The 22,308-nt window shown below is 37.0% G+C and overlaps 1 protein-coding gene across 6 annotated transcripts in view; it reads left to right on the top strand.

Annotated features, from left to right (window-relative positions):
• Ccdc88a (coiled-coil domain containing 88A) overlaps positions 1-22,308 on the top strand; it is a 162,281-nt gene that overhangs the window by 53,993 nt on the left and 85,980 nt on the right. For all 6 annotated transcript variants that reach the window (XR_003736777.2, XM_028891525.2, XM_028891527.2 and 3 more), the window contains exons 4-8: positions 6,974-7,043; positions 9,211-9,269; positions 13,219-13,302; positions 14,129-14,269; positions 21,764-21,936. Coding sequence is in view for 5 of the 6 variants with exons in the window: in XM_028891525.2 (XP_028747358.1) it covers positions 6,974-7,043; positions 9,211-9,269; positions 13,219-13,302; positions 14,129-14,269; positions 21,764-21,936 (527 nt within the window). In the remaining variant the exon portion in view is untranslated. The remainder of the gene's footprint in view (positions 1-6,973; positions 7,044-9,210; positions 9,270-13,218; positions 13,303-14,128; positions 14,270-21,763; positions 21,937-22,308) is intronic.

The following is a 22,308-nucleotide window of genomic DNA, read 5'->3' as shown; positions in this document are numbered from 1 at the left end:
GGAGGTGGGAACTTGAGGGAGCTGATTGGGCGGGCTGGGTGTGGGAGTGGGTTGGAGGTGGGGCAGAGCGGGAGAGTAATGTAACATCTGTGGGGGGTTGGGCAGCGTTTGGGGTTAGGGGAAAACCTGGCCAGGGAAACCCCCAGGAATCCCCAAGGATAACCCCAGCTAAGACTCCTAGCAATAGTGGAGAGGGTACTTGAACTGGCCTTCTCCTATAATCAGATTGGTGACGACCCTAATTGTCATCAGAGATACTCTATCCAATAACTGATGGAAGCAGATGCAGAGATCCACAGCCAAGCACTGGGCGGAGCTCCGGGAGTTCAGTTGAAGAGAGGGAGGAGTGATCATACATGCCAGGAGGGGTCATGACAGGGACCCCACGGGGCGGCTAACCTGGGCTCTGGACCAACAGTCAGGGAGCTTCTGTGGGACTGACCTAGGCCCTCTGCATGTGTGTGACACTTGTGCAGCTTGGTCTCTTTGTACTGCTCCTAGCAGTGAGATCAGGACCTGTCCCTGGAGCTTGGCTGGCTTTTGGGAACCTGTTCCCCATGCTGGATTACCTCGCCCATCCTTGGCGCAAGGGGAGGAGCTAGATCCTGCCTCAACTTGATGTGCCCATGGGAGGCCTGCCCCTTTCTGAATGGAGACGGCAGAGGAGTGGGAGGGGATGGGGGTAGATGGGAAGCAGGATTGTGGGGAGAGGAGGGAGGGAAACTGTGGTCGGTATGTAAAGTAAATGAAAAAAAATTATTTAAATAAAATTAAAAAAAAAGAAAGCCTACCCCCAAATGACATACTTTCTCCAGCAAGGCTGCACCTCCTAAACCTTCCCACACAGCACTAAATGCCTGAGTATTATCGGGACATTTCTCATTCTTATTTCTCCTCTGGAGCATGGATTACATCACTTAACATACTTTTCCATCTGTCTTACTTGGAGATGTAAGTTTTCTTACCTATGGCTGATTTAAACTCCATGAGTGCATGCACGACATCTGTTGATGTATGTATGTATGGCTCCTTTCCTGGTTATCTGGAATAGAGCAGCAGTGAACATGGATAGTAAGATATAGAATCCTTTGGGTATGTGCCCAGGAATGCTGTAGCTGGATTATAGGATAGTTCTATTTAGGTTTTTTAAGGAACCTCCATGCTGGGTGGTGGTGGCACATGTCTTTAAATCCCAGCACTTGGGAGACAAGTGGATCTCTGAGCTTGAGACCAGCCTGGTCTTCTACATAGTGAGTTCCAGGCCAGCCAAGACTACACAAAGAAACCCTGTCTAAAACAAAACCCTCCACAGGGATTTCCGTAATAGTGCACTAGTTGACACTCGAATTGTGAGTAAGTTTTTTTCTGTCTCCACATTGCTGTCACTGTGTGTTGCCATTTGTTTTCTTGATGGTAACCTATCTGACAGTGGTGAGATAGAGTCTCAAAGCAGTGTTGGTTTGTACTTCCTAGAAAGCTGAGGATGGTAGACATTTTTTAAAATCTCTCTTGGCCATTTGTATTTCTTTTGAGAATTCTCTGTTCAGCTTCTTAAACCATTTTTAAAATTGGGTTGTTTGTTTTCTTGTTTAGTTTTTTAAGTTTCTTGCATAGTCTAGCTATTAATCCCATCAGATGTATAACTAACAGATTTTCCTCCCATTCTGTACCTTATCTCTTCACTCTGCTTCCTCTCCTGTTGAGAAGCTTATTCCATGAGACTCCATTCTCCATAAAGCCTGAGTAATTCCAGCGGTGCTCAGGAAGGCCCACCTATGCTGTCTGGCATACAGTGCTTCCTGCTACTTTCCTCGGCAGGTTCTCTGTTCCAGGCTTTGTTCCATTTGAAGTAGACTTTTGTGTAGGACAAGAGATAAAGACCCAGTTTCAGTCTACCTTTGGATTTCTAGTTGTTGGTTTTTTTGGTTTTTTTCCCAGCAACATTTGTTGGAAAAATACAGGCTGTCTTTTCTCCCGTGAGTTCTTGGCATCTTTGGGGTGAGTTTGTGTCTGTCTTTTACCCTGTTTAGTGACCTGTGTGTCTGTTCCTGTGCCAGCGCCATGCTGCTGTTCACTCCTGTGCTTCTGTAGTCAATGTGAAATCAAGTATGTTGGTCCACTGGGTTTTTTCATAGGGTTTCTTTGCTTCCAAATTAATTTTGAGGTTTTTTTTTTTTATTTCTACAAGAATGGCATGGATATTTTGATGGTGGTTTTATTAAATCTGTATAATGCTTCTGGAAATATAGCCATTTCACAGTATTGATTCTTCTAACCAATGAGCATTAAGGGGTTTTTCGTCTTTCTCGTGTCTTCAATTCCTCTCTTTAAGTATTTTAAAGTTTTCATTTTAGAGGCAATTTACCACTTGATTACATTTATTCTAAGGTATTTTATTTGTTTGTTCTGTTTGTTTTCCAGGTAGTTTTGAATGGGGTTGTTTCTTTGATTTCTTCCTCAGCTTGCTTACTGTTAGTATATAAGAAAGTTTCATACTCTCTCTCTCCCCCCTCTCTCCCAATAAAGCTCTAAAAAGGTAAACATGGCTTGTGATTCTTCCGATCAGTACTCTCCTCTGTGGGCGGCGGCCAGCCACGAGCAGCGCCGATTTAACCAACAATTACCCTTCCCATTTTTGTTCCTTTTATATGTATGCTTCTCATGTCTTGTTGCTATATATAAAATTTCCAGCACTCTATGGAATAAGAGTGAAGCAAACGATCAAAAACACCAATGACAGTCAATGTTGGAGAGGATGTGGAGTAAAGGGAACACTCCTCCACTGTTGGTGGGAATGTAAACTTTGTACAACCACTGTGGAAATCAGTATGGAGGTTTCTCAGAAAATTAGGAATCGAACTACCTCAAGACCCAGCCATCCCACTCTTGGGCATATACCCAAGGAATGCTGATTCATACCATAAAGATACATGCTCAGCTATGTTCATAGCAGCACTATTTGTAATAGCCAGAACCTGGAAACAACCTAGATGCCCGTCAACGGAAGAATGGATGAAAAAAATGTGGTACATATACACAATGGAGTACTACTCAGCAGAGAAAAACAATGAAAGCATGAAATTTGCAGGCAAATGGATGGAACTAGAAAAAATCATCCTGAGTGAGGTAACCCAAACCCAGAAAGACAGTCATGGTATGTACTCACTCATAAGTGGATTCTAGATATAAAATAAAGAACAATCAGACCCCACCACACACACACACACAAAAGAGTGAAGCAAGTGGACACTTTCTTTTTCCTGATTTTGGTAGTAGTACCTTGATTTTTTTCCCCTCCATTTAATATGATATCTATGTTTGTCATATATACCCTTTATTATATTGAGATTTATCTTCTATTCTTAGATTCTTCAGGCTTGCATGTTTGTTGGTTTGTTTGTTTTCAGAAGCCGTCTTTCAGGATGACCAGTTGGGCTCTAAGATGGTCAATAGTTGAGAGCACTGGCTGCTCTTGCAGTTCCCAGCACCCACATGGTACTTAAATCTGTCTGCAACTCCAGCTCCAAGAGATCTGATACCCTGTTCTGGCCTCCTCAGGCACCAGGCACCCACTTGGTGCATATACACACATGTAGGCAAACACTTACATGACTTACATGTGTGAAATAAAATTAAAATAAAGAAATCTTTTAAAAAATGATTTAAAGTGATTTCTGTCCTTGAGTCTATGTGATATATTATATTTAGTTGTTTGAGTTTGTTGAACCATCTCTGTATCCCTTGAATTAAGATCATAATGAATGATGTTTTCTAAAAGTTAGTTTGCAAATATTTTGTTGAGAGTTTTTGCAATTTTTTTCATTAGGGATGTTGTCCTAGTTTGTTTTCTGCTATATGATAAAACTCATGACCAAAAACAATTTGTGGAATACAGGGTTTGTTTGGCTTACACTTCCACATTACAGTCTATCGTTGAGGGAAGTTGGGGCAGGAACTCAAGGAAAGCTCACGAAGGAATTCTATTTACTGGCTTGTTCTTTATTCAACCCAAGACTGCTTGCCCAAAGATGGTATTGTCCACAGTGGCCTGGGTCCTCTCACATCCATCATTAATAATAATTTTAAAGAAATGCCACACACTGGCCTGTAGGCATTGGATCTTCTGGAGCTTTGGGTGGTGGGAACCAAACTTGTGTCCTCTGTAAGAGCTAACCACATCCGCCTCAGGGCTGCTTCTATTTACTGTGTTCTTTGCCTTACAGAAGCTTCTCAATTTCAGGAGGTTCCATTTATTAATTGTTGCTCTCAGTGTCTGTGCTACTAGTATTATAATTAGGAAGTGATCTCTGGTGCCAATGCGTTCAAGACTATTTACTACTTTCTCTTCTACCAGATTCAGGTTACAGTCTTTTAAAAAGGTGTATGAACTTTAGTTAGATACATATTTGTGTAGAAATAAAAATAAAATGCTCAAATGAACGACATCGTTTTATAGAATAATTGAGTAATGCCAACTAAAGATATTAGGGATGAAGTTACTTTCAATATCCTTTTAGATGCATGCAATGTTTTTTTATTACTATAATGCTTTCCAGTTCTTTTTCAAATTTTTGTAATTCTCCAAATCATTTGGCCTGTCTTCATGCCAGAATTGAATCTTTTTTTTCCAGCGAAATTTTGCTTTTAATATCCTTGGAAATGTTCATATTTTCTATATTTAAGTACTTGCATATCTTCAAAACATTTTCACTTTTACTAATACTCTTCATTCCTGCTTTACTTTTATTTGTTTTATACTTTAATTTTTTATTTATGTGTATGTGTGTGCCACATGTGTGCAGATGTCTGTGTGGCCAGAATAGGGTGACCCTTGGAGCCGTAGTTAGAGGTAGTTGTGAGGCTCCTGTATGGGTGCTGAGATCCAAACTCGGGTCCTCTGGATAAACAGCACTTACTCTCAGCCTCTGAGCCATCTCCCCAGCACCTTCTGCTTTATTTTTATTTTTAGCACTCATGACTCTTACTAAAATGTATGTTCTCTCAGAGAAGGTATTGTTAACTGCTGGACATTGATTAGAATAATACATGACAAATAATGAACGTTCAGTATTTGTTGAATGAATGCTCCAATTTTCTAAAAAATTTCTTTTTCAAGTATATTGCTATTTTTACTTTTTCTTGAATTTTATAGGCTTATCATGTGTATCAAATCAAAATTAACTAGTTTGTGCACATTCTGTCCTTGCCCTGTTTATGATCATCTTAGTAAAGCTGTGTTTACCTTGTGTTCATTTCCATATACTTGCTCCCATTTCTTTAATATCCTGGTCATGACTATCTGTAGAGGTAGGTGAATTTCTAGGGGCCAGGGAATAACACAGTAAAGCTTTAATTATGGTAGTACTTTTATATCTTACCTTTTTTTTTGAGACTTGGTCTCTCCCTAACTTTTGCTGTCCTGGATCTCACTATGTAAACCAGATGGGCCTTGAACTCAGAGCTCTGCCCACCTCAGCTGAGTGCTGGGTTAAAGGTGTGCATCATCATGCCCACTCGGAACTCAGTGTAGGCCAGGTTGACGTTCATCTTGCATCAGTCCTCTGACCTCAAGTTCTGGGGTCTCAGGATGGGCCACCGTTGCAGCTTATGTTGTATGTTTTAAAATACTACTTGTAAGACTAGATTAGGGAAATGGATGGTTTACAGAAACAAAGCTAATATCTAAAATACCCCATGGTAGCCATAGGGTTAACTAACTAGAAATTAATTTTTTTTAAAAAAAATGTGTAATTATTAACTGTCTTACTACTTCATAGTACTGTTATCAGAGTTAACTTAAAATTAACACTTTAAAATAAGTAATAAAGTAAATAAATAAATTTTCATATTAATCTCAAGATATAGTTTCTATAATTTAATGATTTTGTACTTTTGTTTTACTTTCTATTCTCTCCAACAAATTATTTTATAAATCAGATTCCATTGTATCAGGGTACACTATACTAAGCATTTACATTCTGTGATAATTTTACATGGTGTTAAATTTTGCAATTATTTCAAATTATAAGCAGACTCATAGTGTAAAGGTGAGGGTGTGTTTACATGAGGTCACTGGTGACTGTGGTGGTGAGGGAGTATGAAGTTCCCTTCTCATTATGGGACAGTGACTTGGGAGAATTAGGAAACAATAGAATGGGAGGGGTGGGCTACTGAGAAGAGAATGCAAAAACCAGTTGTGGACCACACTAAAGATTATCATCCATTTGGGCAGTTTTGCTTTTAACAGTTGACTGATACAGAATTTCTAATGTTAATATTGCTCATGTTACTCAAAAGTAAGTTTTTATCATTTATCTGTAAAGTCTATAAGATAAACTTTTTTTCCATAAGCTTTATTTATGAGGGTGAATTGAAGAGTTCTTTACTCAGAGGTAGGTTATTGTCATGAAGTATGGTATGGACAAAATAGTGATTGCTGCCAGGTGGTGGTAGCATGGCGCTCAACTTTAATACCAGACTAGGGAGGCAGAGGCAGGAGGATCTCTGTGAATTTGAGGCCAGCCTGATCTGTAGAGTGAGTTCCAGGGCAGCCAGAGCTGTTACTTAGAGAAATTCTGTCTCAAAAAACTAAAAAGAAAAAAAGTAGTGATTGCTTTAAAAATAAATATCTATGTTTTTAAAAACTTTAAGTGATAGTCTTCATTTTGCTTCAGTGTATAGCTGAGTATTTAAGCCCGGCTGGTCTCAAACTTCTAAAAAGAACTCCTTTCTCAGACTTACAGGTGTGAGAGTGATAGATAAGAGCCACCATGAGTGATCATTTAAGTCTGCCATAACTTAGTTATTTAATTCATAAGGTGCAAAAGACGTAAGACATAATAGATCCCTTGTATGTTTTTTTAAATATAGCACACCCACAGAAGAGTGTATAAATCCTAAATTACAACTTGGTGAGTCTTTACATAGTCAGCATTAGCCATGTGGTTACTAACTACTGGATATCATTTTACAGGAGACTTTGCAGCAGTTGATTATGATGTCATTGCCAAATGTCTTAATCATTGGCAAAAATCCCTTTTCTGGTAAGTTTTAAGTTGGTATAATGGGATAATAATGCCCTATGTTTGTGTAACACTAGTAATGTTTACCAAGGACTTGATTATTTATCTCCACTCTTAGTAGATTTTCCACAACATCAATAGGAAAAGTTGGGAATGATATTCCTATTTGTAGAGAGAAAAGAAGATGACAGTATTTAAGTTTTTGAGATACAAACATGCAACACTGAATCAGTGGTTTTTCCCTGCCACATTAAACTAGTATTTGGGTGATGGCTATGATTTTTATTATCTCAATCTAAGCAGTTGTGTTAGAGAAACAATGATGTTGAATCTGTTTTACGTTTTATATTTATATGCCTGTTTACTATTGCCAAAATTGTTGGAGCTCTGAATTTTTTTTGTTTGTTTGCTAGTTCATTTTTATAATCGTATGGATTAAGTCTTGAACCATAACTACTAGCCAAGTGCTTATCATTGAGCAGTATTCCAGCCTTTAAGTTGAAAGTTTTACTGGTGAACATTTTAATTTATATTAAACAACTCCATAGTGAAAAGATGACAGGAAGTTTTTTAGATTATTTAAATTATTATACTCAAACACTCTTACAATCCTTTACTAACATTTAATTTTTATTTGTATTTTGCTGTTTCTGGAACTTGCTCATAGGGCCTCACATAACCAGACAGTTGTTGTAACCATCCACCCTAGGATTTAATGTTTGAACAAGTAACTAGCAGCTATGAAGCATTTCAGGAAAGGACTTAATCCTTGCAGGCTACATGGTATTCAAATTGAATATGCTTTCTTTTACTTGAACCCTTGCCCAGTTGAAACAAAAATCCAAATAAAAGGCAGTGTGTAAGCAGCTGTTTTTATAGAGGAAACTACCAATTAAATGCATTAGTAGTGAACTCAATTAGGAATTCCATTACCTAGATAACCTTTGGGGATACTCTAGGATGTTTGGTTATACAAGTAAACAGGAAGATTAGCATGTAGAATAGAATTAGTTTTTATTCTATATGCATTTAGTAAGGAACAACGAAGTCATAGGGTAGAAATGGTTTATGTGCTAGGAGATCTTGTGATTTGGTGAAAGATCCGAAGATAACTATAAGGTCATATAATTCATATGACAGAGATATGTACAAAAACTAAGACATGTAAAAATATAGAGTGTTAATTGTTCTTAAAATTGTCAGGGTTAGAGTTGGGACTTAAGGTGACTAGTTCAGAAGGAATAGACAGATGTAAGATCCATCTGTGGTGATGGAAGTGGTTCACTAAGGACTTGAAAAGGAGAAGGAAAGCAACCTGAGGCCAGAGTTAGAGTGTGTGTTGATTGTTAAAATGGCATAGTAAGTCTAGAAGGAATTAGTTTCATGGAAAGTAAGAGAAAGTTTCTAATGTGAAGATTTGAAATTCATCATAGTTAAGTTAACCTGATAGTGAAAATCATTCTGAATTTTATGTGTTTGTGGTTATGTTCAGCGGAATATTTTAAGACATTCTTAACTGAATGCTGTTAACAAGGGTTCTGCAGTTCTGCTCTGGACTGATAACTTTTATCCAGTTTTTAACATACATTTCTTTCATTTCTTAAAATTTATTATTGTGAAGTAGAATCTTACACTGTAGACCCAGACTAGCCTGGAACTCACTATGTAACCCAGGGTACCTCATGTATTTCTCCTACTTTAGTCTTTTGAGTGCTGGCATTATAGGTGTGAACTACCATAACCAGCTTATTGTATTAGACTCACTGTGATGTGCATTTAAGGTTCTGATCCTTATGAACGTGTGTAATGAGAAATGTATTTAAATTGTATAGGTAGATGAGCCATTATATTTGTATTTTAGTAAGAAAATGCTAAAGAGGAACAGACACATAAGCAGCAACTCTGGCATGTTCTTAATGTCAGCACAATCTAAAGTGTTGGTGTAGTACGGTTTCTAGAAAAGGAGCAGGTGCAGTGAGCCCCCTTAGCACTGTAACTCTTGAGAAGGGAGAGCCTTGCCTGTCTCCTGCTAGCACCACGTTGTACACACATAAGCCACATATTTAAGTTTCACTGTTTATTTACAGAATTCATCTTTTTGTGACTCTGTGATTGCCTCTAGATTGTCCAGTGTTTGAAAGAGTTGAAGCAAAGCTAAATGTTGTACTGACTAGTGTCTTTATTTCAGAACAAGGCACAGAAGAAGTTAAAAAGTTGCTTTTACTCTTACTGGGTTGTGCAGTTCAGGTAAGTTAAAATATTTCTTCAGATTTTCATTCTTATAAAATGTTCTTGAGGGTTTATCTAGTTTTCTGAAAGACTTGATAATTTTAAGTATATCACCTTAAAAAGAAATTATGTATAAGAACATTTATTTTATTTCAAAAGTTATAGCATCAGTGTCATGTATTAAAAACCTTTAGTTAACTTTTTCCTGTTCAGATGTGTCTGATGACTCAGATCTTTATGCCTCTGAAGATGGAGGAATCTGCCAAACCCTTCTTCTGGTTTGCTTGTGCAAGCTTATGGTTTAGGAGAAGAAGAGGGACTAACAATTAAGAGAGGATTTGGGCTGCTCTTCCTGAGGACCCAGGCTTGTTTCCCAGCACCCACATGGTAGCTCATAGCTGTCTTTAACTCCACTCTCATGGACTCCCAACACCCTCTTCTGGCCTTTGTGGGCACCAGGAATGCACATGGCACACAGACATACATGCAGGCAAACTCTCTTCCACATAAAAATAATTGTAAAATGAGAGACTTTGTGGGAAATGTTTTTGTGTGTGGTATTTGTTTATGTACATGACTGCATGTATGCATGTAGGCATGTGAAGGTCAGAGATCAGTATCAGGTGTCAGTCACCTTATTTCTTGAGATAGGGTGTCTCACTGAACCTAGCACTCCCTGATTCAGCTGTATTTGCTAGCCAGCCGTCAGGTCCCAGGGATCCTCTCATCTCTGCTTCCCAGCATTGGAATTAGAGTTTCACGCCAGTGCACCCAGCAAGACTTTCCTAACAACACTCTCAGTCTTATTGCTCTTTTATCAATAATGATAGCCAAGATTTATTGACTGTATCGTTTGCCAGGTGTTATATCTTATAAAGGTTTTCTTAATCCTCAAATAAGATTAGTGCTTGGGTAAATATTTAAGTTATTTTAGAAGTTGGATATTTGTGAGTCTAGTATGCTACTTTAATAATTACAGTGGGAGCATATATAACTGCAACAAATTGAGATAGTCACTTTAGACTTAAGTCAATTTGCTAGTAGGCTAAAGAACACTGGCATGACTTCCAACTCTACTATACTAGGTTTTCCATTTAATTAACTTAAAAACGTGTGTGTGTACATGTACATGAACATGCCATGACACTTGTGGAAGAAAGAGAACAACCTTGTTGAGATTGTTCACGTGTGCCTACAGCAGTTTTTTTAGTTTCAGGAGTTCTGTCTCTGCCTGCAATCTCTGTGAGAACACTGGGATTACAGATACACCTTACCACATCCAGGGTTCTGACAGCAAGTTATCAAGCTTGTATGGCAAATACTTTACCACCCCTTGAGCTGTATCTGAAGCCCACTAATTTTTTAAAAAATGAATTATTTCAATGTATAGTTATCCTAGCTCTTCATAGAGTGAAATATTTTGTGTTTTGTTTTAGGGCTTGTTTTCCCTTTTTTTGAGACAGGGTTTCATATATCTCAGAACTGGCCTCAAACTTGTTATTCAGCCTGGTTGACCTTAAATTTCTTATTCCTCTACTTCCATCTTCCAATGCTGGGATTACAGGCATGCACCACCATACCCAATGTTTACAGTGCTTGAATTGAACCTTTGTATTTGTCTATGCTAGGAAAGCACTTTCCCAGCTGAGCTATGCACCCAGCCTATGAAATGAGATTTTTGTAAACAAACAAATAAGTTCACTAGTAATATTTCACATGTATTTACATACATTTTATGTTCTTGATTGTGTTGGCTTTTAGAGCTTACTGCTTTGGAGATACAATATTTAATTTACGTGAAGTAATTAAACATGTATGTGAATCAGTGTGACTATATATATGGAGATGTGTATGAGTGTGTATATGGAGATATATATATATATATATGTGTGTGTATAGACACACACATACACATTCACACACACACACACACACACACACACACACACACACACACACGGTTGGTAATGATCAGATCAGGATTACTGGTATACCTACCACCTCAATACATTATTTCTTTGTTTTAAGGGCATACAGAATCCTCTGTACTGGTCATTTTGAAATGCTCAGTTAATTGTTGTCTACCATAATGATCCTACTGTAGTATATATGACATAAGTTATCATCCTGTCTGTCTGTCTGTATACTTGTATCCGTTAGCAGCCCCCCCCATCCCCCGATCTAATGTATTCCCACCATCTTCCTCTTCTTAACACCCTTTCTAGCCTCTAGTAACCACTGTGGGGGCAGTGTTCATCTATAAATTAAGTCATTACATTGCTGTAATATGTTGTACACGATTGTTTACTTAACAACTGATTAAATATTAAGATAAATATGGTGTCTGTTTTTGGTGTTATTCTAATTTGGTCATCAGGTCTTTAGTTGGAAACACTGTTTTTACTCATTTACAACTACTTATGCTGCATTCACTTTAAAAAAACACCTTCGTTAGTGAATATTGTCCTGTATAAATGGTGAGTTTCTCAAGGTAGTGCTAGTGAAGAAACAGGCTTGTGGGGCTTATAAAAGGAAACGTGAATTTCTTTTAAAAACTGTAGCAGAAAAACCATAAGATGGTTGAACTGGGGTACTCCGCATGAATTTTAATTATTACATTTCATAATAACCCTGCCATTTTATGTTCTGATTGGCTAAAAAACTATTCATAAGTCAGTAATTACAGAAATGGATTGCTGTCTCTGAAAAACTAGTTTACATATGCTGTGAATATACAGTGAGAAAGTTAATTCTCAGTTGTTCTTACAGACCTATTTAGTATTTCTAGACCAAAAAAAGTTAGTGCTTTTCAGCTTATTGATCCCTATTCCATTTCCTCCCAAACTCCTCAGTTCCTAATCATACCTAGGAATTGTGTTTTCCTGGTAATTTACTTTAAACATTTTTATATCATAACAATACTTTAGTTTTGCCTGGGATGTTGAACTCTGGATGAAAGTATAGAGTATGTTCAGATTGTGTAATGACAGAAATAGAGCATTAGCAACTTCACTAGCTTGAATCAGAGGTTTGTTTCTTAATGATCAAAGAGCCAGTTTTTTTCTTTAGGGTTTATTGTTTTCATTGGCTCTGTAATTGGCCCAGGAGATGCATCTTAGCTTGGCACAAGGCAGTGCTGTCCATTTGTATGCACCTCTCATTTGGTAGCTGCAAGAATACAGCTATTAGCAGTCGAATCGTAATAGACAAGATGGAGACAGACAGAGATAACGATGTGTGTTGTTGTTAATTATTATTGGGGAAAGGTTAGGTTTAGATTTTGTGTTCGTAGCTGAAATAAAACTTTAAAAAGTTGACAATAAGAAATTGCTGCCTTATTCCTATTTGATTACATGTGTATTCATAATTATTAAATTTTGTCCCTGGTTACTTTGTTAGAGTAGAATCAAACCAGATATTTATTATATTACCTTATAAATGTTGACCTGGGCCATCAGAGTTAGTTTCTTTTATTAAGATTGATAGGCTGAATATGAGAGAATAAATTGTAGGCTTGAAGTAAAATTTGCCGAATTTTTTTTTCCACAGAAGAAAGGCAGTGTTGTTTGGTGACAGTCAGGGACTGACTGAGCGTTTTGGCAGTGTTCCGAATTCTGCCACTGACTCACTGTGGGTTTTGGCAAGTGACTTGTTCTCTCTGAAACAAGTTCTTGATTCTTTACTTCTCTGTTTGTTAAGTTAGCATAATAATATCCTGACCTCAGATGCACAGTGTAATATGTTCCTACTTCAGAACTTTCCAGCATAAAACTGTAGAGTTCAGTGCCTGGCTCTTAAATATTTTAAAATCATTGTATCTTCATTAGGTGAGTTATCTGAGAAGTCGTTTAAATGTAGAACAAAACCCTACTGTGCTGTTGAAATATTGTAAAGCTTGAGGCTTATTTATATATAGCATTTTAAGGGCAATACAGAGTCTGAATGGTTCCCCCTCCATTTATTTCAGTGTCAGAAAAAGGAAGAATTTATTGAACGAATTCAAGGTTTAGATTTTGATACAAAAGCAGCAGTTGCCGCACATATTCAAGAGGTAACTACTTACATTTATATTAATTAATGTATTTTTATGAAGTTTGCAGTGTGTTTTTAAAATATTATCTCCCCAAATACAGGATAAACAAGAACAATTAAAGATCAAATGTAAATCAAACTTATTTTTATGTAAAATTCTTTTCTTTAGAGATAGGTAATTCCATCAGTGAATTGTCTTATTTATGGCACAATGCTTACTACACATTTGCTCTCTCTTTTGTCTATAAGGACATGAATGTTGAGGAATAACGTTTATGTCTTTATTAGGTAGCATAGAATGAATGATAGGATAAAGACAATAAACTTAGTCTATTGGCCTTTTCTCTTAAATGAATGATCATTTTTATTGAGCTGTTATTTGAATTCCACAAATACATTGATTTTTTTTAAATATTTGTATAAAAACAAATCTGAGGCATAATGTACCATGTCAATATTGATGTTAATGTAATTTTTAATTAAAATTTATTTTAAAAGCTTCTACTTCCATAACTATTTATTCATGAGCTTTAAATCTTATAATGTCTTTTTAGAATTAGGCTATATATTAAATTTTACCTTTTGGGAGAGAATTTTAAAATTGTGAAAATTGGTAGTATTTAAAATATTCTCAGATGACTGTATTTCATATATCATCTTTTTCCCTTATTTAACTTCAGAATCCAGATGAGAATTTATTTGTTCTGTTAAAATGTTTAGTTTTGTCATCAATTTGAAATCTACTTCTTTCTGCTTTTATAGTTGAACTAATTTTGTACTAAACTCAAATCAGTATTTAAGTATTAGCCATTCTTCGATTGTTTATTTTGCTTTCCTCTCTAAAGGTAACGCATAATCAGGAAAATGTATTTGATCTGCAATGGATGGAGGTGACAGATATGTCTCAGGAAGATGTAGAACCACTCTTGAAGAATATGGTATCACATCTAAAAAGACTGATAGATGAGAGAGACGAACATTCAGAGGTTGGTTCTCTCATTGTATCATGGAAGTTTGCTTTCTTAAAAGAAAAAAAAATAGTTTTCTAGAATGGATACCCTGTTTCTTGGGATAGGTGATCAACTATAATCATCCTTTGGTATCTGTGGGGCATATTGGTTCTAGGACCTTCTTAAGATACTACAATCAATCCCAGTACTTTAGGTCCAGGACAGTGGACCTCTGAATTCGAGGCCAGCCTGGTCTAAAGAGTTTCAGGACAGCCAGGGCTACACAGAGAAACTCTGTCACAAAAACCTTTTTTTAAAAAAAAAAAAGGATACTAAAGCCATGAATGCTCAGTCTCTTTTAAAAGGGGGGGGGGGTGTTACAGTGTTTACTTATAAAACTACAAATATCTTGTATATTGTAAATCATCTTTTAATTACCTATAATAATGAATAGTATGTAAATAATAGACAAATAGTTGTTATTCTGTATTATTTAAAAAGTGGTAACAAGAAAAAGTCTGTACATGTGCAATACAAACATAGGGATTTTTTCCCTTATTACTTTCCATCCACAGTTGGTTTAATTTGCAGATGTGAAACCTACATGCTGTACCAACTGTAATGTCTTTCTTTTGTTGTTGTTATTGTTTTTTTGTTTGTTTGGTGTGTGTGTGTGTGTGTGTGTGTGTGTGTGTGTGTGTGCATGCGTGTGTAAAACACAGGAATTAGAAAGGAAATAAAAGAACCTTGGATATCTAATAAGCACAGTATTATTAGGTCTTTTCTCTTTTTCTTTTTAAATTATTATTATTCTGATTTTTATACCTGTGTGTTTTTCAAGTCACCCCATTACTTTGGCAGTAGTGCAGAAGTGTGACTGAATATATAGTTGATATAAGTGGAAAAACCATTGCCTTGAAGCACAAGAATTTGCTAAATTTCTTGGTTTTGTTGCCCATCTGATCCCATGTTGGTAGGGGAGGTGACAAGCAGTTAGAGAGTCAGTGCTTTTATTTTGTTCTTTAAAATTATTTTATAAGGTCTCACATCTCCCAGGCTGATCTCAAAGTTAGTTAGTATGTATCTGAGAATGACCATGAGTTCTCTTCTTGCTTCCACCTCCCAAGTGCCATGATTTTTGGTGTGAGCAGCCAGGCCTGTCCCAGAGACCTCATTGGTCACATTGAAACAGCTGACAGATCTCGAGGAAAGGCCTTAGGCTGAGTTTACCTGCAAACTATCCCTAAACATAACTTCATCTACTCTTTATGTGATGTTCTAGCATCTCAGACTACTGCTCAGGTTGCTTTGAAAATTAAACTCCTGTAAAATATCAACAGTCAACAGTTATAACCAAAGAAAGTTTAGCAGTTTACAAAAGTCTCTTTAGTTTTATTACATACATTATTATTATCAGGCCTCCTGGTGACCATTGTCTAACTGCTTGAAGTTTAAAACACTTAGGTATGTTTAATTATTTCCATGCAAAATGATGGTTGTGATACAATTGGGAGCACACTTAAGTTTGAAAAGTTTATCATTGCTAATAATTTTTAGGTGATACCAACTTGGTAAAGTATTCTAAAATTTGTATTTTAGAAAAAAAAATGTGTAGTGGAGGAACATAGTATAGGAAAAGGCAGTAATGTACAGAAGTTTTATGTATACTTAGCTCGTTATAGGTTTAGACCTCTTACAAGTTTAGAAAACAGCAGTAGTCAGCCATAAATAACTTAGTACTTGATGAACAAGTACATCTCACATATACAGTCGGAAAACATTTAATTAAAGCAAACACATGTAGACCGGGTTTCAAATAGAAGGACTAGCCAAATAATATAGTCCTTTCATCTGAATGGTAGTAAGTACAACTGGAAGACAGACCCAAGAGCTTTCAGGCCATTTCAGATCGAGATGCAATTCATATTTTATAAAAACAGCACTTACTTTATCTTTGCATATATTAAACTTATGTTCCTCTAACTACAAAATTTCCATGACATTTAGGCAAAACTTAGGTATATCACATATTAAGCCTTCAAATATATATGCATCCATAATTATAGACATAAAGGCAACAAATATAATCAATATGTATTTATCCAAAGTCATAAAATAGTCATTAAATTCTCTTTTAAAGTCAGAGGATTAAAACTCCTTTTAAGATTTGCTTTCTCTAAGTAATAAAAATGTAAAAAAGGGCTGGAGAGGTGGCTCAGAGGTTAAGAGCACTGCTTGCTCTTCCAAAGATCCTGAGTTCAATTCCCAGCAACCACATGGTGGCTCACAACCATCTGTAATGAGATCTGGTCCCTCTTCTGGCCTGCAGAGATATGTGCAGACATAACACTGTATGCATAATAAATAAATAAATCTTTAAAAAAAAATAAATAAATAAAATAAAAAATAAAAATGTAAAATTAAGTAATAAAAATGTAAAATTCAATGGAAAACACAAGAAATTACCTTGATAAAACAAAATTTGTTCATTAAGCCAGTTTATATGTAAATGTTAGTAAAAATAAACCACTTTTTAAAAAGACCTTGCTTTAAACATAGAGAATTATGTCCTGCTTGTATATTAGTACATTATATATTTTGACCTTGGAAATTTCTGTCCTTTTTCCTTTTTTTGAAATAGGCTTCACTATGTTGCTCTGGCTGCCCTAGAGCTCACAGAGATCCACCTGCCTCTGCTTCCTGAGTGCCATGATTAACAACGGGTACCACTTTGCCCAGCCACGGGAATTTCTTTAAATACCCCTTAGTAATAGCCAATTTAACCATACATTCACCAGATATCTTTAAGTTGCATCTGTCACGAGCCTTGTTGTGATACACTTTATATAAATTTCTGGCTCTGCCCTTATATAAAGTGTAGCCCCAGGCTGCCCTGACCCATTGATTATTGGCATATACCACCACGAACAGCTGTTCTTTTCTTGGCTCTGCATTACTTGTATATTACTTTAGTGAAATATGTTTACCACCTCTTTGTGTGCGTCATACTATGCTGGATGAGAGGATGAAAGATAAAAGGGAGGAGTAACAAAGATGATTTCTGATTTATTGAGAAAAAACTACATTATTTGTAAGTAAAAATGAAGGTTAGTATATAATTAGGTACTAATCAGTTTGTGTAGGAACCAAATGTTCGTTAAATATTATTTCCTAGGTACTGTTATTAAAACCAGAAAATGTTAGCAAAATTAAAGATAAGTAAGACAACAGGAAAATGAACATAAAGTTGACTGTGGAAACAGAGCCTTCGTCCAATATGGAGAGTAACATTGCATTATCCATAAAGACAGGGAAATTGGGATGTGCTTCTGGGTGGGAGGACAGGTGTGTGGCAGGAACATATAACGCCACCTTCAAAAGTAGCAAGGAAGGAATTTGGTGTTTCTCTCTCTTTTTTCTTTTAACATCGAAGCTGTGTGCATATCTTGGAAGAAAAGGAAGGAAAAGTATAAGGATATGCAGAATATGTTTTGAGTAAAAAATATAATAATGAAGCAGCTAGTCTTAGGTGATTAGTTGGATAAGAGGTCATTGGTTGAAAAGCAATGTTAGCAGTTTTTAGTTGGAAGCTTAAACAGAGGAAAGGAAATCATTTACAAAGTCTTTATGGGACAATTTGCCCAAAAATAAATAATTAAGTAAAAGGATCATTGCATGGTATAGAGAGCTTCATTAAAAATGGATGGCAAGCCTCCGGTGGTGGCACACGCCTTTAATCCCAGTACTCGGGAGGCAGAGGCAGACAGATCTCTGTGAGTTCAGTGCCAGCCTGAGCTACAGAGTGAGTTCCAGGACAGGCTCCAAAGCTACACAGAGAAACCCTGTTTCAAAAAAACAAAAAAAGATGGATGGTAAGATCTAGGACTCTCTTCAAGTTCTATTACTTTAGAACTGGAATAAAAAAGTCAGATGTGGTAGTGTATACCTGTAATCTCAGAACTATGGAGGTAGAGGTAGGAGGTTCAGGAGTTCAAAGCCAGCCTTGGCTACACACCAAGTTTGAGACCATCCTGAGCTATATGAAACCCTGTCTCAAAACAAACAAACAATCAATCAAAGAAGAAAACCAGGAAAAAAATATGGCTATAGTCAGCCTTGAATTTTATTTTGTAAAAATATACATAAAGCAAATTTATTGTAGCATTTTTACAAAAAGCACATTGAACATACATATGTCAACTTGAAATTTAATTGCTCTAGTACCCATAATTGGTTGTATGACTTTGGTTTACACTGGTCTATATAATTCTCAGTTTCTTATATCTAAAATAGACCTTTATGAAAATTACAGTGCTAAATGAGATCTTGTTGGAGAATGTTAAGGGAAAAAGGTGTAAGTAATTGTCAGACAATAAACTGATAATATTAAAATTAAAAGTGGAAAAGGACTCATAAGAAGCTTAACTGTAGTAACAGACTGTAGGAACTCTAGAGTAGTTAGAAATAATCTCTTGCATGTCCAGAAGAGGCAGTTGAGTGATAAAAAGGTTCAAGGGTAGGTGTGGTCATATAGGAGCAATGATAGCAAAAGAAACATACTACGAAAGAGTTGATTCCTTTACTGGAGAAACTTCTATTTATTGAGTAAGTAGTGGACATGGAGTTGTAGAGAGATGATGAACTTGGACGGTACTCTCTGAAGTTTATTAAAGCAGTAAGACAGAGATGCTGAAATATCCCAAGGATGAAAAAATGAATCCTGCTATGTGGTTAAAACAAAACAAAAAATGTAGTAAGAGAGATGGCTCAGCATTTAAGAGCACTTGTTGCTCTTGTGGAAGATCCAGGTCTGAGTCTCAGCACCGATATGGTGGTTCACATCCATCTATAGCGCCCAGTTCCAGGAGATCCAATGCCATGTTCTAACTTCAATGGGCACTAGGCATGCATATGGTACACATACATTCAGGCAAAACGTTCACATCTAAAATAAAATGAACAAATCTTTTTTAAATTTTTAAATAAGAAACAAATGATGAGGGTAGACTGTGGGAGCCCAGAGGTCTCCTAGTGAGATCTGAGCTTGCTTTACCGAACAGGGCTTCATAGGGAATGATTGGACCATGGGCGTGGTTACCAGGTATTTGGAAAGGGCTGCACTTGGCTTTGCGATGTGCTTTGATCTACAAGGGGGAGGTCTTTTGCCCCACCCCTTGGTTATTAAAAAACCCTTTTGAAGAGACAGTGGGCCCATTGGGTATTGACCTGGATCCTCCCAAAGCTATCCTGTGTTTTTGTCTGTCACATCTCTGCCATCTTTCTATCTACTAATTCCTTATTCCTCATAGAAACCCTGTAAAAGGTGGGAGCTGGCCTCCCACAGTAGACTTGGTTATAAGGAATATGATGATTTCATGGTCCCACATAGTAATGCCACCCATTCTGTAGATGTAACCAACCGTCTTATTAAATAAGAAACACAGAACCAATGTAAAGAAGAAAGCCAAGAGGTCAGAGCTCAGACCTAAGACCTTACCCTTCCTCCTATGGTGGTCCTACCTCTCCGAAAGAGACCTACTTCCTGTGTGTTTGTCTTGATATAGTCTTTCTGTTCTGCCTTCTCATTGGTTGTAAACCCAAATACGTGACTGCCTCGTCACTGCCTGTAAGTACAGCCCTCCAGGTCTTAAAGGCATGTGTCTCCAATGTTGGCTGTATCCCTGAACACACAGAGACTTACCTAGTTCTTCTACCAAGTGCTGGGATTAAAGGCATGTGCCGCTGCTGCTGCTGCCGCCGCCGCCGCCGCCACCACCACCACCACCACCACCACACTCTTGCTATGGCTCTAATAGCTCTGACCCCCGGGGCAACTTTATTTATTAACATACAATTAAAATCACATTTCAGTACAAATAAAATACCACCATACCATTCTGTCTGGGTGGACAGTTAAAGCTGCCTTACAAGATAAGTTCATTTGCCTGAGAAAGTTTAAAGTAAAACAAACAAATGGTTTAGAATAAAATAATTTACGAGTAAGGAAAAGGAAAATTAGGAGAATGGAGCAACACAGTTGTAGAAAATGTAGGATGGCTACATACTTAATCTATAATGCTGAAATTTAGGAAAATATAAAGGTTTATGCCTCACTGAGGGTCTTTGGAGAAAGGATTGGGGAAGCCTTGATATGGGAAGCAGTACAGTATTAAAAAACATGGAACATAGGATAAACAGTGGATGGGCTACCAGGCAGTCTCAACAGTACTATTAGTTAGTTGTGTAAGCATACAATCTTTGTGCCTCAGTCATCTGACCTCCCTTTAAGATCTTATTCTCTCTAGCAATTGCTTCCTCTAGGATTATAGAATGATAAAACGGTATTGTCTAATTCTGCAATGATGACCAGATTATATTCCTAGACTGTTGATTATAGTAACAACTAGCAACAGATACCTGTTTTGTACTTGAAACCTAGTGCATGTGACTGAAGAACTGAATTTTGAGCTGTTTAAATTTTTATTAAATAACCACTTGTGTTACTGGCTATTGTAATTGGAGAGCACGGTTCTAGACAAATCGCTCTCTGGTTTTCTTTCCTGTGTCAGCATGTCTTTTATGCCTTTCCAACAGTTGTTATCTTATTATTTTGTCATGTGATTTCTTTTATTTAAAAATCTAAGGATAGAAAAAAAAGCATTGTCATGTTTCTGTGTTAATTTGCTAAATACCTGTTGTCCTTTTTAAAAAATTGTTGCTGCCTTTTAAGCCACCGCTGTCTGAATCAGCAACACCGCTGCTACCAGCAGTGATTAGGCCTTGAGAACCATGGCCTGAAGGAAATCTGTTCCATCCGGCTCCAACTCTTTCAGAGCTACAAAGGGAACTTAACTAAATCTCTGTCCCTCTAAAGAACATGAGATTAAAAGGTTAAGGTGGAATTCTGTTCTTCAGAGAGGCTGAATAGCAAGTAACTCACCTCCTCTCCTTGCTTGCCTCCAAAAAGCCCTTGTGCTTTTTTTCACCCGTACTTAAAATCCCTTCTCTGCTTGGCTCCTTCTTACCACTTCCTGTCAGCTAGTTGTGCGTACTCAGCCTCCTGACCTCGGGTGAATTTTATTTAATCAAACAAATGTAACACAGCTTTGCATCATTAAACAAATGTTCCAGAGCATAAACAAAAGTAACACACCTTAAAATAATCTACAACAATGAACTGTTGAATAAAACTTGAAATGACAGCTAATATGACAAAGTTAAAATGTAGTTTTCATGATTGTTATTTCTTTGTTTCTGAGACAAGGCCTCACTATGTAGCCCTGGCTGAACCGAAACTCACGGGGTAGACCAGGCTTGCCTCAGTCTCACAGTGATCTACTGTCTCTGTCTGTGCATCCCAAGTGCTGGGTGGGACTCAGGGATTACACACTTTTCCTGGCAGAGTTGAGATGCTTTTGATCAATGAGTTGTTTTATTTTATAGAATGTTCAGTGATTAGTGTTGCTGTGTCTAGGTTACTGATGTGTGGAACACTAAAACTGTTTCTGTGTTTACCCCTGTAATTCTTAGACTATCGTAGAGCTATCTGAAGAGCGAGATGGTCTTCATTTTCTACCACATGCCTCTTCGTCTGCACAGTCACCCTGTGGTTCTCCTGGCATGAAGCGAACAGAAAGTCGACAGCACCTCTCAGTGGAACTGGCTGATGCTAAGGCCAAGATCCGAAGACTGAGGCAGGAATTGTAAGTCCTTCACTTTCAATATTGATCGGAATTATGTGGTAACAAAGATGGCTTTAGCAGTATTTTAAGTTTGATAATAGACCAATTGTCCTCTGTTGTTAACCTAAATCGAATTATTTATTAGTATTTGTCAAAATGAGAAAAAAATGCTTATAATCCTAACACTTAAGTATAAGCAGGACAATACAGCAGTTCATGATCATCCTCAGATACAAAGTAAGTCTGAGCTTAGCCTGGGCTATATGAAGCCCTGCCTGAATAATAGTAATAATGACAATGTTTTCAAAGACTGAATTGTTGACATGTAATATTACAAAAATAACTTTATGTGTATCAACTACATTAAGTCATTGAAGTGCCAGTTCTACTTAA

Source organism: Peromyscus leucopus, chromosome 10, assembly GCF_004664715.2.
Source record: "Peromyscus leucopus breed LL Stock chromosome 10, UCI_PerLeu_2.1, whole genome shotgun sequence".
Classification (NCBI taxonomy): Eukaryota; Metazoa; Chordata; class Mammalia; order Rodentia; family Cricetidae; genus Peromyscus; species Peromyscus leucopus.
The sequence above is the reverse complement of the archived record's forward strand: the minus strand, read 5'-3'. Positions and strand labels throughout refer to the sequence as shown.